General features: G+C 58.5%; 1 protein-coding gene across 1 annotated transcript in view; it reads left to right on the plus strand.

The window, feature by feature from the left end:
* Window positions 1–637: 637 nt before the first annotated feature.
* Window positions 638–17,296, plus strand: part of STAB1 (stabilin 1) — a 756,575-nt gene continuing 739,916 nt past the window's right edge. Inside the window, exon 1 of the mRNA XM_086939405.1 lies at window positions 638–840. Coding sequence (XP_086795531.1) covers window positions 760–840 — 81 coding nt within the window. The 5' untranslated portion in view covers window positions 638–759. The remainder of the gene's footprint in view (window positions 841–17,296) is intronic.

Here is a 17,296-nt window from a genome sequence, read left to right on the forward strand (position 1 = left end):
GGGTGCCATGGACACCCCGGCTCTGCCCTGCCATGGACACCCCCGCTCTGCCCTGCCACGGACGGTGCCATGGACACCCCCGCTCTGCCCAGGAGGCCCCCAGCTCTGCCCTGTCATGGAGGGTGCCAGCGAGCTCTCTGCCCTGTCATGGAGGGTGCCAGCGAGACCTGGAGCTCTCTGTCATGTCATGGGGGCGCCACGGACCCACGGATCTGCCCCCTCATCAGATTCCTCGGCATCCCTCAGATTTGGCTTCCAGGCTGGAGTGGGGGCTTCCTTCCTTCCCTCTGGTGGAGCAGATACCAGGGAGGAAATCCGCCCGAGTTCCTGTTTTGCTTCTCGGCCTCTGCGTCGAGGAGCTGCGGTCAGTCCCCGCCAGCAGTCACCGGGAACAGGACCGAGGAGGGCCTCGCTGGGCGTCGAGGCGCTGCAGTCATTCCCCCAGCAGTCACCCGGTGAGGGCCTAGCGCCGAGGAGGGCCCTGGGCATCGAAGCGCTGTGGTCATCTCCCCAGCAGTCACCGGTGCATGACCTAGCGCCGAGGAGAGCCTGCCTGGGCGTCGAGGCGCTGCGGCGGAGGCGCCTAGAAACTGCTCCGAGGGATGCTTCCGTGAAGAGCTACTGAAGGGCCCGGATGCTTCTGGACCGGGGGTGTAAGATGCATTGTTAAGAGCTTCCTAGAAAGCGCTTCTCTGGACTTCTGGGCGCCGGACCCACCTGCCCGAAGCCTGCGACCTGTCCCCGGAGGAGTCCCTCAGCATGGCCGCCTCCGGGGTCCTGGTGGTCGCCGGGTGTCTGCTCGTGGCGGCCTCTTGCATCCCTCGGACCCACGGAGCGCAGGTACCGGCCTCTGATTCTCTCTGATGCTGTGGGGTGCAGTCCTGATGACCCCTGACCCCTCTGTCCCTCTCCCCAGTCCTGGTGACCCGTCGACCCCTCTGTCCCTCTCCCCAGTCCTGGTGACCCCTGACCCCTCTGTCCCTCTCCCCAGTCCTGGGCCCCTGCCATGTTTCCCTCTTTCCTTCCTATTGATTCCTGTTTTCTTTGATTCCTTCTGACAGTTTTTCTCTCCGTTGCTGTGGCCCCTGGGGGGGGGGGGGGGGGGGGGAGGGTGGGGGGGGGGGGGGGGTGTTGAAGGGTCTGAGGCCCCGGGATGCGGGGCTGAGCGGCTCAGCCTGAGCCTGTCATGTGCCCCGGGGACCGGGGTCCGGGGCAGGCAGCCCCTCGTACCTGCCCCTCAAGGCCACGACCCCCCTCCCCCCCCCCATGTGCCGTGTACAGGCCTCAAGGCGCGCGTCCACTTTCCCCGTACAGTTTTAAAGCCAAATGAACACTGAAATTGACCAGTTATACGTAACTGACATCAGTATCATTTGCACGCCATAGATTTCAGACGTCATTAGTGATGTAATACCTGCAATCATAAGCAGCGCATCATAGTGGCGCAAGTTATATTTATGTCAGTGACACATAACTGGTGAGTATCAGTGTTTTTTTGGGGGGTTTTAAAACAGTACATTTGTCTCACTATTAGAAGACTTCTGTATAACTCCACTTCAACCTTTGAATGTTCAGTGAATTTCTATGTTTTTTAACATCTTATATATTTAACATCTTATTATAAAACGTCTGCGAACAACTGTCTGCGGTTGGCCAACCACCCACTGTCCCAACCCCCTTGTGGGCTGGGAACACTCCGCCATGCATGCCTTCTGCCAAGCGCGATGGTGGGTCGGCACCGGTCGGCCCGACCGGCCTGGCTGTGTTAATCAAGCGCGATGGTAGGTCAGCCTGGCCTGTGTCACTCAAGGGTGATGGTAGGTCAGCCAGGCCTGTGTCACTTATGCGTGATGGTAGGTCGGTGGGGTCGGCCTGGACTGTCTCAATCATGCGCGACCACCACGTCCATCACCACAACTACTACCACGTCCACCACCACGTCCACCACCACGTCCACCACCACCACGTCCACCAGGACGTCCACCACCATGTCCACCACCACATCCACAACACCACGTCCAACACCCCCATCACATCCCCCACATCCCCCACCAGGTCCACCACCACCACCACTTCCACTACCACCACATCTACCACCACCACGTCCACCACCAAGTCCACCACCATCACCACATCCACCATCAACACGTCCACCACCAACACCATGTCCACCACCACGTCCATCACCACCACCATATCCACCACCATGTCCACCACCACGTCCACCACCACCATGTCCACCACCACCACCACGTCCACCACCACGACCATGTCCACTACCACCACATCCACCACCACCACATCCACCACCACCATGTCCACCACCACCATGTCCACCACCACAACCACGTCCACCACCACCATGCCGACCACCACAGCCACGTCCACCACCACCACGTCCACCATCACGTCCACCACCACCATGTCCACCACCACGTCCACCACCACGTCCACCACCACGTCCACCACTACCACGTCCACCACCACCACGTCCACCACCACCACGTCCACCACCACCATGTCCACCACCACCACGTCCATCACCACATCCACCACCACCACCATGTCCTCCACATCCACCACCACAACGTCCTCCACCACCACATCCACCACCACCACATCAACCACCACCACATCCATCACCACCACATCCACCACCACCATGTCCACCACCACCACCACATCCACCACCACCATGTCCACCACCACCACAACCACCACTATGTCCACCACCACATCGACCACCACTACCACCTCCACCACCACCACGTCCACCACCCACCACATCCACCAGCATGTCCAACACCACCACGTTCACCACCACCACGTTCACCACCACGTCCACCACCACCACATCCACCATCATCACATCCACCACCACCATGTCCACCACGTCCACCACCACCGCGTTCACCACCATGTACACCACCGCCATGTCCACCACCACCATGTCCACCACCACAACCACCACGTCGATCACCACCAGCACCACATCCACCAGCACCACATCCACCACCATCACGTCCACCACCACCATGTCCACCACCACCGCGTCCACCACCATGTCCACCACTGCCACATCCACCACCACGTCCACCACCACATCCACCATCACCATGTCCACCACCACATTCACCACCACGTCCACCACCACCACATCCACCACCATCACATCCACCACCACCATGTCCACCACGTCCACCACCGCGTCCACCACCATGTCCACCACCATGTTCACCACCACGTCCACCACCACCATGTCCACCACCACATCCACCACCACGTCGATCCCCACCACTACCACATCCACAACCACCACATCCACCACCATCACATCCACCACCACCATGTCCACCACCACTGCGTCCACCACCATGTCCACCACTGCCACATCCACCACCACGTCCACCACCACATCCACCACCACGTCCACCACCACCACATCCACCACCACGTCGATCCCCACCACTACCACGTCCACCACCACCACATCCACCACCATCACACCCACCACCACCATGTCCACCACCACTACTGCGTCCACCACCATGTCCACCTCCACCACGTCCACCACCACATCCACCACCACCATGTCCACCACCACCACATCCACCACCACGTCCACCACCACATTCACCACCATCATATCCTCCATCACCATGTTCACCACCACCACATCCACCACCACCACCACCGCGTCCACCACCATGTTACTGATGCACGATAGTGGGTCGGCCTGTTTCACTCATGCACGATGGTAGGTCAATGCGGGTCGACCTGGCCTGTGTCACTCATGCACGATGGTGAGTCGGCGTGGGTCGGCCTGGCCTGTGTCACTCATGCACGATGGTGGGTCAGCCTGGCCTGTGTCACTCTTGTGAGATGGTGAGTCGGGGCGGGTCGGCCTGGCCTGTGTCACTCATGCCCGATGGTGGGTCAGCCTGGCCTGTGCCACTCATGCGCGATGGTAGGTCAGTGGGGTCGGCCTGGACTGTGTCACTCATGCGCGACCACCACGTCCATCACCACAACTACTACCACGTCCACCACCACGTCCACTACCACCACCACGTCCAACACCACATCCAACACCACCATCACATCCCCCACATCCCCCACCACGTCCACCACCACCACCATGTCCACCCCCACCACCACACGTCCACTACCACCACATCTACCACCACCACATCCACCACCAAGTCCACCACCATCACCACATCCACCACCAACACGTCCACCACCAACACCATCTCCACCACCATGTCCACCACCACGTCCATCACCATCACCATGTCCACCACCACGTCCACCACCACGTCCACCACCACCATGTCCACCACCATGTCCACCACCACCACGATGTCCACTACCACCAAATCCACCACCACCACCACCATGTCAACCACAACCACGTCCAACACCACAACCACATCCACCACCACCACATCCACCATCACCACATCCACCACCACCATGTCCACCACCACATCCACCACCACGTCGATCCCCACCACTACCACATCCACAACCACCACATCCACCACCATCACATCCACTACCACCACCATGTCCACCACATCCACCACCACCGCGTTCACCACCATGTCCACCACCGCCACGTCCACCACCACCATGTCCACTACCACGTCAATCACCACCACTACCACGTCCACCACCACTACATCCACCACCATCACATCCACCACCACCATGTCCACCACCACCGCGTCCACCACCATGTCCACCACTGCCACATCCACCACCACGTCCACCACCACTATGTCCACCACCACGGTCACCACCACGTCCACCACCATCACATCCACCACCACCATGTCCACCATGTCCACCACCACCACCGCATCCACCACCACCACCGCATCCACCACCATGTCCACCACCACCACGTCCACCACCACGTCCACCACCACGTCCACCACCACCATGTCCACCACCACCATGTCCACCACCACATCCACCACCATGTCCACCACCACTACGTCCACCACCACCACATCCACCATCATCACATCCACCATCACCATGTCCACCACTACCACATCCACCACCAACACCACTGTGTCCACCACCATGTCCACCACCACCATGTCCACCACCATGTCCACCACCACGTCCACCACCACCAGGTCCACCACCACCAGGTCCACCACCACTTCCACCACAACGTCCACCACCACCACGTCCACCACCACTACATCCACCACCACTAAATCCACAACCACCACTTCCACCACCACCATGTCCACCACCACCTTGTCCACCTCCACGTCCTCCACCACCACCACCATGTCCACCACCACGTCCACCACGTCCACCAATGCCACCACATCCACCACCACCACGTCCACCACCACCATGTCCACCACCACCACGTCCACCACCACCACCTCCACCATATCCACCACCACCACAACCATGTCCACCACATCCACCACCACATCCACCAGCACATCGACCACCACCACCACGTCCACCACAACCACAACCACCTCCACCACAACCAGGTCCACCACCACATACACCACCACAACCACATTCACCACCACCACGTCCACCACCATCCCATCCACCACCACCACATCCACCTCCACGTATACTACCACCACATCCACCACCACCACGTCCACCACCACCACATCCAACAAGCCCACCACAACCATGTCCACCACATCCACCATCACCACATCCACCACCACCACGTCCACCACCACCACGTCCACCACCACCACAATGTCCACCCCCACCACCACCACCATGTCCACCACCACCATGTACACCACCCATGACAGGTAAAGTGCCATTGGAGGGCAGGGGTAATAGGACTGTCAACCCTGGCTGTACAAGGGACATTGAAGGATACATTGAGTGCGGGAATAGGGGTTAGACGTATTACACCAGACCCAAGATACATTTTGAAGAGGTGCGATGTCACAGGAGCTCCTGTAAAAAGGACACGCAGCATCTCTACCTCACAGTGACATACCTGCACGGGCCCCTCACTCAAAACAAGCATTGGTTTAGCCAATAGGTCTCGCCTGTGGGACCTTATAAGTGTTTAGCCATGCAATACTTGATGTTGTTGCACCAAGGATATTGTGCTTTAAAACTAAACACTTATAAGGTCCCAAAGGTGAGACCTATTGGCTATGCCAATGCTTGTTTATAGTTAGCTTGTGTCTCGTTCCAACACCTAGCTGTAAGATCACTTTAGGTGTTGTTTTTTAAGCGATAAAAATATATTCATTCATTCATACATACACATTAGGTGAATGTCAGTGAAAATATCATAATTTTTAACTAAAAATAAACACAGAAATTCAGCAGTTATAGCTGACAGAGCTAACTGTAACTTGCGGCACCGCCATGCACTGCTTCTGACCTCACATATTACATCACTGATGACATGTTCTATGAGATCACTGCTTGTTTTGTACACATTGCTCTATAAACAACTGTGGCACCATGTCCACCACTGCCACATCCACCACCACATCCACCACCACGTCCACCACCACTATGTCCACCACCACGGTCACCACCACGTCCACCACCATCACATCCACCACCACCATGTCCACCATGTCCACCACCACCACCGCATCCACCACCACCACCGCATCCACCACCATGTCCACCACCACCACGTCCACCACCACGTCCACCACCACGTCCACCACCACCATGTCCACCACCACCATGTCCACCACCACATCCACCACCATGTCCACCACCACTACGTCCACCACCACCACATCCACCATCATCACATCCACCATCACCATGTCCACCACTACCACATCCACCACCAACACCACTGTGTCCACCACCATGTCCACCACCACCATGTCCACCACCATGTCCACCACCACGTCCACCACCACCAGGTCCACCACCACCAGGTCCACCACCACATCCACCACAACGTCCACCACCACCACGTCCACCACCACTACATCCACCACCACTAAATCCACAACCACCACTTCCACCACCACCATGTCCACCACCACCTTGTCCACCTCCACGTCCTCCACCACCACCACCATGTCCACCACCACGTCCACCACGTCCACCAATGCCACCACATCCACCACCACCACGTCCACCACCACCATGTCCACCACCACCACGTCCACCACCACCACCTCCACCATATCCACCACCACCACCACCATGTCCACCACATCCACCACCACATCCACCAGCACATCGACCACCACCACCACGTCCACCACAACCACAACCACCTCCACCACAACCAGGTCCACCACCACATACACCACCACAACCACATTCACCACCACCACGTCCACCACCATCACATCCACCACCACCACATCCACCTCCACGTATACTACCACCACATCCACCACCACCACGTCCACCACCACCACATCCAACAAGTCCACCACAACCATGTCCACCACATCCACCATCACCACATCCACCACCACCACGTCCACCACCACCACGTCCACCACCACCACAATGTCCACCCCCACCACCACCACCATGTCCACCACCACCATGTACACCACCCATGACAGGTAAAGTGCCATTGGAGGGCAGGGGTAATAGGACTGTCAACCCTGGCTGTACAAGGGACATTGAAGGATACATTGAGTGCGGGAATAGGGGTTAGACGTATTACACCAGACCCAAGATACATTTTGAAGAGGTGCGATGTCACAGGAGCTCCTGTAAAAAGGACACGCAGCATCTCTACCTCACAGTGACATACCTGCACGGGCCCCTCACTCAAAACAAGCATTGGTTTAGCCAATAGGTCTCGCCTGTGGGACCTTATAAGTGTTTAGCCATGCAATACTTGATGTTGTTGCACCAAGGATATTTTGCTTTAAAACTAAACACTTATAAGGTCCCAAAGGTGAGACCTATTGGCTATGCCAATGCTTGTTTATAGTTAGCTTGTGTCTCGTTCCAACACCTAGCTGTAAGATCACTTTAGGTGTTGTTTTTTAAGCGATAAAAATATATTCATTCATTCATACATACACATTAGGTGAATGTCAGTGAAAATATCATAATTTTTAACTAAAAATAAACACAGAAATTCAGCAGTTATAGCTGACAGAGCTAACTGTAACTTGCGGCACCGCCATGCACTGCTTCTGACCTCACATATTACATCACTGATGACATGTTCTATGAGATCACTGCTTGTTTTGTACACATTGCTCTATAAACAACTGTGGCATTAGAGGTCAGAAGGTTAGTACAAAATAGCTCAGAATAATATGAACCATTATTAGTGCCATCACAGACACAACTCCCTTAGGGAAAGCAAGCATGGGTTATGTGCAACATCGACCCTATACCCACACCTCATGGGTAGCTTAGTTCACATTAACAGATAACTGGAGATATATGGGAAACCCTTTTTGCACACGCTGTTCAATATGTACACAACTGCATAGGCATTTTCCTCTTTCTGTGTATACAAAGATGAACAAACCAGGAGCAATGAAAGTACTTCTCCTCGTTGTGCCTCCTCACGCCCCCTCTGGGAGGCGTAAGATTCTGACGCATCCCAGGTTCACCCAATGACGTCAATCTGGGAGTGCGTCAAGTTTCATGGATGTTTGATTGGGAACACCCACAGAAACACCCATGGAACGCCCTCAGAACCACCCATGGAACGCCCCTTTCACGCAGAGTAATGTGTGTAAGGCAAACATATTTACAAGGCCATGCAACATCACGCAGGGTGACTTCACATGGCCTTGTAAATAAGGGGAAGCCCGTAGTGCTGCCGGTGCGTCAATAAGCGTGACGCTTCGGCGACACAATGGGCTTGTAAGTTAGCCCCTGAGTATTTACTACATGGAATCTTTGCTCTGTTGGAAACTTTTTCTGCAGAATCAAAAAATGTGTGTGGAACATGCTGGACACAAGTCGTCAACTGTCACCAGCTCACAGTGTTACTCTTCAATTCAAAGATTTAGAACATGTTCGATACCTCTACACACCCATGACGCTGGAGAAGCACATGCGTTTGTGAACACTTGCACTCATTAGCTGGGCACAGGCTGGGCAAAATTAGGCAGAGAAATAATACGGTAATTAACTGCCACCATGTAAACTATAAAACAAAGTAGCAGAGTCATCAAAGATGTAATTTGAGACGTCATCAGTGATGTCATATAACATGTCACAAGTGATGTAATATGTGAGGTCATAAGCAGTGCATGGGAGGGATGCAAGTTATAGTGAGCTTCGATGCCAACCCGCCTCAGGCAGCCAATCCGTCACTGGTCACAGGCTTTGGCCATGCACAGCAGGGGTTTGGTGAAAGTGCCAGGCTTGTGGCCAACCCACTCGGATGCAGCTGACCCGGCAGGCAGCCACCCCCATGCTCCGCACAGGCTTTCATCTTGTGTAGTGTGAGGTTGGCCCCAGAGGTTGGCTTAAAGCCAGGCCCTGCATCCACATGCCCGCAGCCAGCCACCCAGAGGCCGCCACCCCCACGACATGCACAGCCTTTGGTTTTGCATGGTGTGGGGCTGGACACAGGGCCCGGCTAGTAGCCAGGTCCTTTGTCCAACTCTCTGCAGACAGCCAGCCCCTCTCAGTACATGGTCTTTGGCAGTGTGCAACAGGGGCTTAGCCACAGGGCTTGGCATGGCAATAGGCCTGTGCCCAAACCCCCCATCAGGCTGTCAATCCCACACTGTGCACAGCCTTTGGCGTGTGTGGCGTAGGGTTGACATTCTGGACCGGGGGCCCTATCCCCGGGACCAAAACATATATATTAAGTGGTGGGGGCTTTCAACCCACTCACTTAATTGGGCCAGGGGCCATCTCCAATAAAAAAAAGAGGGTGCCGCGTGGCCCCCCTCGCCAAGCCATCTTGGGCCCCAGTGACCCCACTCCCTGGGGCCAAATTCCAAGGGGAGTGGGACACCCAGCATCTCTACCCATGCTTTAATAGGCCCTGTGGACCCAAACTCAGAGGCCACGTGTTGTTATATAGGGGAGGGGCAGCCTTGGCCCCTTCCCCGTGCCTTCTAAGAAGTTGGGACCCCATCCCCCAGGGCAAAATATAATCAAAAAGGAATGCGGGGTGCACCTGTGTCTATTTTGACCCCAGGTACCCCATTCCCTGGGGCCTACATTATTTTATAGGTGGATGCCCCTAGTGCCCACCCGGGGCACCCACCAATCACCATTTAGGGGGCACGGGGAGCCCCAAGGCACCAATAGCCCAAGCTGCCTTTAGGACTCAGGGAGGTGGGCAACACAGCCTCCCTCCTTTTAATCTTTATTTTGGCCCCAGAGGATAGGATCCCTGGGCTCTAACAAGGTTCAGGGAGGGGGCACTGTGTCCCATTCCCCTTAATTCATACATCCGGTCTTGGGGGATTGGGTCTTCGGGCCCAAACTGGGCTCGGGGAGTGGGGCACTGCTCATGACCCCCTCCCCATATATTTAATAAAGAGAACAGCAGCTGACACTTTCCTTGTTTTTGCTGTGATCCAGCGGGAGTCCCGCGGGATTGTGGAAAAAAACGAGGATTGTTCTTTTAAATTTTGGCCCGGGGGGAAGACCCTCTGGGTCCCCCACCACAGGGTATAGGAGGGCAGCGTACTCCAACTCTGCTCTCTTATTTTATGTTTTAATACTTCAGGACAGGGCACTAATTCCCCAAGTCCTGTAATGGCTGCCAGCACCATTTTTAGGTCTCGCCTAGGCAGCGCTTGCGCTGTATCTTAGAGACATGCTGTATTCAGGATATGCGATACCAAAGAGGATGATGGATGGAGAGTTTGAGCAAGTCCAACACTCCCCCCCCAGTCAACTGATCTGGGTTTAATCCACCACCATTCTTTAGCTCACTTCACCACCCCAGTTAAGATATGGCCATATGCAAATCAGTCTGACCCTGTGCCTCATGGGAACTGTCCAGCCCGAACTGCCGAGCCATGTCATCCCTGGACCGGAATCAAGCTTCCCAGGATTCATAATCCTCATCAGTCAGGCTATCTTGAATCCAGTGGCCAAGTGAGCAAGGGACCCACGTCTGGGCATACACTGCCAACTTAAAGCGAACACAGCAATACCAAAGAGGATGATGGACGGAGCTTTTGAGCAAATCAAACACTCACCCCGAGTCAACTGATCTGGGTTTAATCCATCACCATTCTTTAGCTAACTCCACCACGCCTTTTCAGACATGGCCATATGCAAATCAGTCTGACCCTGTGCCTCATGGGAACAGCCCAGCCCGACTTACAAAGCCATGTCTTCCCTGGACCGGAAAGAAGCATCCTGGGACCGGTTTCGGATTCATAAACCTCATCAGCCAGGTTATCTTGAATCCAGTGGTAGAGTGAGCAAGGGACCCACGTCTAGGCATACCCTGCCAACTTAGGGCGAACATTTGTCACCCCGAGTGGGACGGGTATGCTCAGACGTGAGTCCCGTGCTCTCCATGCCACTGGAATCAAGCTATCCTGGCTGATGAGGGCTGAGAGCCCGAAACCGGTCCTAGGATGCTTATTTCCAGTCCAGGGAGGACCTGGTTTGGCAGTTCGGGCTGGACTGTTCCCATGGGGCGCAAGGTCAAGACTGATTTGCATATGGCTGGGTTCAAACTGGAATGGCATGGTGAGCAAAAAATCAATGGATTTAGACCCAGATCATAAACATCCAAAAACAATAGAAAGCTATTGTGTGGCTGAATGATCCATCACTGACAGGGTGAGAGGCCAGAGCTTGGCACAACCCTACTTACACTTTAACAGGCTGTGTCCTGCCTCCCCACAGCGGGCTGCATACCCACTTGTAGTTAGTCTGGAGCCAGGGCAGGGGAGGAAGGAAACTTCTGCACTTTAAAGGGAAAGCTCTAGAAGCTCCTGCCTCGTCAAAGGAGACACCTGGTATAAATATTGGACCTCAGACATCAACTCTTCAGTGCACTTAAGGAGCTGTTGAGACTCTGCCAGGAAGAAGGACGGCCGTGTTGCTGAATGGGCTGCAACTCTGCTGGACTGCTGCCACTCAGCTAGACTGCTGCCACTCGGCTGGACTGCTGCCACTCTGCTGGACTGCTGCCACTCGGCTGGACTGCTGCCACTCGGCTGGACTGCTGCCACTCAGCTAGACTGCTGCCACTCGGCTGGACTGCTGCCAGTCTGCTGGACTGCTGCCACTCGGCTGGACTGCTGCCACTCTGCTGGACTGCTGCCAATCGGCTGGACTGCTGCCACTCGGCTGGACTGCTGCCACTGGACTGCTGCCACTCTGCTGGACTGCTGCCACTCAGCTGGACTGCTGCCACTCGGCTGGACTGCTGCCACTCGGCTGGACTGCTGCCACTCTGCTGGACTGCTGCCACTCTGCTGGACTGCTGCCACTCGGCTGGACTGCTGCCACTCGGCTGGACTGCTGCCACTCTGCTGGACTGCTGCCACTCGGCTGGACGGCTGCCACTCTGCTGGACTGCTGCCACTCGGCTGAACTGCTGCCACTCGGCTGGACTGCTGCCACTCTGCTGGACTGCTGCCACTCTGCTGGACTGCTGCCACTCGGCTGGACTGCTGCCACTCTGCTGGACTGCTGCCACTCTGCTGGACTGCTGCCACGCGGCTGGACTGCTGCCACTCTGCTGGACTGCTGCCACTCTGCTGGACTGCTGCCACTCTGCTGGACTGCTGCCACTCGGCTGGACTGCTGCCACTCTGCTGGACTGCTGCCACTCGGCTGGACTGCTGCCACTCGGCTGGACTGCTGCCACTCTGCTGGACTGCTGCCACTCGGCTGGACTGCTGCCACTCTGCTGGACTGCTGCCACTCGGCTGGACTGCTGCCACTCGGCTGGACGGCTGCCACTCGGCTGGACGGCTGCCACTCTGCTGGACTGCTGCCACTCGGCTTTACTGCTGCCACTCGGCTGGACTGCTGCCACTCGGCTGGACTGCTGCCACTCGGCTGGACGGCTGCCACTCTGCTGGACTGCTGCCACTCAGCTGGACTGCTGCCACTCTGCTGGACTGCTGCCACTCGGCTGGACTGCTGCCACTCGGCTGGACTGCTGCCACTCGGCTGGACGGCTGCCACTCGGCTGGACTGCTGCCACTCGGCTGGACTGCTGCCACTCGGCTGGACTGCTGCCACTCGGCTGGACGGCTGCCACTCTGCTGGACTGCTGCCACTCGGCTGGACGGCTGCCACTCTGCTGGACTGCTGCCACTCGGCTTTACTGCTGCCACTCGGCTGGATTGCTGCCACTCGGCTGGACTGCTGCCATTCGGCTGGACGGCTGCCACTCTGCTGGACTGCTGCCACTCGGCTGGACTGCTGCCACTCTGCTGGACTGCTGCCACTCGGCTGGACTGCTGCCACTCTGCTGGACTGCTGCCACTCGGCTGGACTGCTGCCACTCGGCTTTACTGCTGCCACTCTGCTGGACTGCTGCCACTCGGCTGGACTGCTGCCACTCGGCTGGACGGCTGCCACTCTGCTGGACTGCTGCCACTCTGCTGGATTGCTGCCACTCGGCTGGACTGCTGCCACTCGGCTGGACTGCTGCCACTCGGCTGGACTGCTGCCACTCTGCTGGACTGCTGCCACTCGGCTGGACTGCTGCCACTCGGCTGGACTGCTGCCACTCTGCTGGACTGCTGCCACTCGGCTGGACTGCTGCCACTCTGCTGGATTGCTGCCACTCTGCTGGACTGCTGCCACTCGGCTGGACTGCTGCCACTCGGCTGGACTGCTGCCACTCTGCTGGACTGCTGCCACTCGGCTGGACTGCTGCCACTCGGCTGGACGGCTGCCACTCTGCTGGACTGCTGCCACTCGGCTGGACTGCTGCCACTCTGCTGGACTGCTGCCACTCTGCTGGACTGCTGCCACTCGGCTGGACTGCTGCCACTCGGCTGGACTGCTGCCACTCGGCTGGACTGCTGCCACTCTGCTGGACTGCTGCCACTCGGCTGGACTGCTGCCACTTGGCTGGACGGCTGCCACTCTGCTGGACTACTGCCACTCGGCTGGACTGCTGCCACTCGGCTGGACGGCTGCCACTCTGCTGGACGGCTGCCACTCTACTGGACTGCTGCCACTCTGCTGGACTGCTGCCACTCGGCTGGACTGCTGCCACTCGGCTGGACTGCTGCCACTCGGCTTTACTGCTGCCACTCGGCTGGACTGCTGCCACTCGGCTGGACTGCTGCCACTCTGCTGGACGGCTGCCACTCGGCTGGACTGCTGCCACTCGGCTGGACTGCTGCCACTCGGCTTTACTGCTGCCACTCTGCTGGACTGCTGCCACTCGGCTGGACTGCTGCCACTCGGCTGGACGGCTGCCACTCTGCTGGACGGCTGCCACTCTACTGGACTGCTGCCACTCTGCTGGATTGCTGCCACTCTGCTGGACTGCTGCCACTCGGCTGGACTGCTGCCACTCGGCTGGACTGCTGCCACTCTGCTGGACTGCTGCCACTCGGCTGGACTGCTGCCACTCGGCTGGACGGCTGCCACTCTGCTGGACTGCTGCCACTCGGCTGGACTGCTGCCACTCTGCTGGACTGCTGCCACTCTGCTGGACTGCTGCCACTCGGCTGGACTGCTGCCACTCGGCTGGACTGCTGCCACTCGGCTGGACTGCTGCCACTCTGCTGGACTGCTGCCACTCGGCTGGACTGCTGCCACTTGGCTGGACGGCTGCCACTCTGCTGGACTACTGCCACTCGGCTGGACTGCTGCCACTCGGCTGGACGGCTGCCACTCTGCTGGACGGCTGCCACTCTACTGGACTGCTGCCACTCTGCTGGACTGCTGCCACTCGGCTGGACTGCTGCCACTCGGCTGGACTGCTGCCACTCGGCTTTACTGCTGCCACTCGGCTGGACTGCTGCCACTCGGCTGGACTGCTGCCACTCTGCTGGACTGCTGCCACTCTGCTGGACGGCTGCCACTCGGCTGGACTGCTGCCACTCGGCTGGACTGCTGCCACTCGGCTTTACTGCTGCCACTCTGCTGGACTGCTGCCACTCTGCTGGACTGCTGCCACTCGGCTTTACTGCTGCCACTCTGCTGGACTGCTGCCACTCGGCTGGACTGCTGCCACTCTGCTGGACTGCTGCCACTCTGCTGGACTGCTGCCACTCAGCTAGACTGCTGCCACTCGTCTGGACTGCTGCCACTCTGCTGGACTGCTGCCACTCGGCTGGACTGCTGCCACTCTGCTGGACTGCTGCCACTCAGCTAGACTGCTGCCACTCGGCTGGACTGCTGCCACTCTGCTGGACTGCTGCCACTCGGCTGGACTGCTGCCACTCTGCTGGACTGCTGCCACTCAGCTAGACTGCTGCCACTCGGCTGGACTGCTGCCAGTCTGCTGGACTGCTGCCACTCGGCTGGACTGCTGCCACTCTGCTGGACTGCTGCCAATCGGCTGGACTGCTGCCACTCGGCTGGACTGCTGCCACTGGACTGCTGCCACTCTGCTGGACTGCTGCCACTCAGCTGGACTGCTGCCACTCGGCTGGACTGCTGCCACTCGGCTGGACTGCTGCCACTCTGCTGGACTGCTGCCACTCTGCTGGACTGCTGCCACTCGGCTGGACTGCTGCCACTCGGCTGGACTGCTGCCACTCTGCTGGACTGCTGCCACTCGGCTGGACGGCTGCCACTCTGCTGGACTGCTGCCACTCGGCTGAACTGCTGCCACTCGGCTGGACTGCTGCCACTCTGCTGGACTGCTGCCACTCTGCTGGACTGCTGCCACTCGGCTGGACTGCTGCCACTCTGCTGGACTGCTGCCACTCTGCTGGACTGCTGCCACGCGGCTGGACTGCTGCCACTCTGCTGGACTGCTGCCACTCTGCTGGACTGCTGCCACTCTGCTGGACTGCTGCCACTCGGCTGGACTGCTGCCACTCTGCTGGACTGCTGCCACTCGGCTGGACTGCTGCCACTCGGCTGGACTGCTGCCACTCTGCTGGACTGCTGCCACTCGGCTGGACTGCTGCCACTCGGCTGGACTGCTGCCACTCGGCTGGACGGCTGCCACTCGGCTGGACGGCTGCCACTCTGCTGGACTGCTGCCACTCGGCTTTACTGCTGCCACTCGGCTGGACTGCTGCCACTCGGCTGGACTGCTGCCACTCGGCTGGACGGCTGCCACTCTGCTGGACTGCTGCCACTCAGCTGGACTGCTGCCACTCGGCTGGACTGCTGCCACTCGGCTGGACTGCTGCCACTCGGCTGGACGGCTGCCACTCTGCTGGACTGCTGCCACTCGGCTGGACTGCTGCCACTCGGCTGGACTGCTGCCACTCGGCTGGATGGCTGCCACTCTGCTGGACTGCTGCCACTCGGCTTTACTGCTGCCACTCGGCTGGATTGCTGCCACTCGGCTGGACTGCTGCCATTCGGCTGGACGGCTGCCACTCTGCTGGACTGCTGCCACTCGGCTGGACTGCTGCCACTCTGCTGGACTGCTGCCACTCGGCTGGACTGCTGCCACTCTGCTGGACTGCTGCCACTCGGCTGGACTGCTGCCACTCGGCTTTACTGCTGCCACTCTGCTGGACTGCTGCCACTCGGCTGGACTGCTGCCACTCGGCTGGACGGCTGCCACTCTGCTGGACTGCTGCCACTCTGCTGGATTGCTGCCACTCGGCTGGACTGCTGCCACTCGGCTGGACTGCTGCCACTCGGCTGGACTGCTGCCACTCTGCTGGACTGCTGCCACTCGGCTGGACTGCTGCCACTCGGCTGGACTGCTGCCACTCTGCTGGACTGCTGCCACTCGGCTGGACTGCTGCCACTCTGCTGGATTGCTGCCACTCTGCTGGACTGCTGCCACTCGGCTGGACTGCTGCCACTCGGCTGGACTGCTGCCACTCTGCTGGACTGCTGCCACTCGGCTGGACTGCTGCCACTCGGCTGGACGGCTGCCACTCTGCTGGACTGCTGCCACTCGGCTGGACTGCTGCCACTCTGCTGGACTGCTGCCACTCTGCTGGACTGCTGCCACTCGGCTGGACTGCTGCCACTCGGCTGGACTGCTGCCACTCGGCTGGACTGCTGCCACTCTGCTGGACTGCTGCCACTCGGCTGGACTGTTGCCACTTGGCTGGACGGCTGCCACTCTGCTGGACTGCTGCCACTCGGCTGGACTGCTGCCACTCGGCTGGACGGCTGCCACTCTGCTGGACGGCTGCCACTCTGCTGGACTGCTGCCACTCTGCTGGACTGCTGCCACTCGGCTGGACTGCTGCCACTCGGCTGGACTGCTGCC

Source organism: Lissotriton vulgaris, chromosome 9 (genome assembly GCF_964263255.1).
Source record: "Lissotriton vulgaris chromosome 9, aLisVul1.2, whole genome shotgun sequence".
NCBI classification, from domain to species: Eukaryota; Metazoa; Chordata; class Amphibia; order Caudata; family Salamandridae; genus Lissotriton; species Lissotriton vulgaris.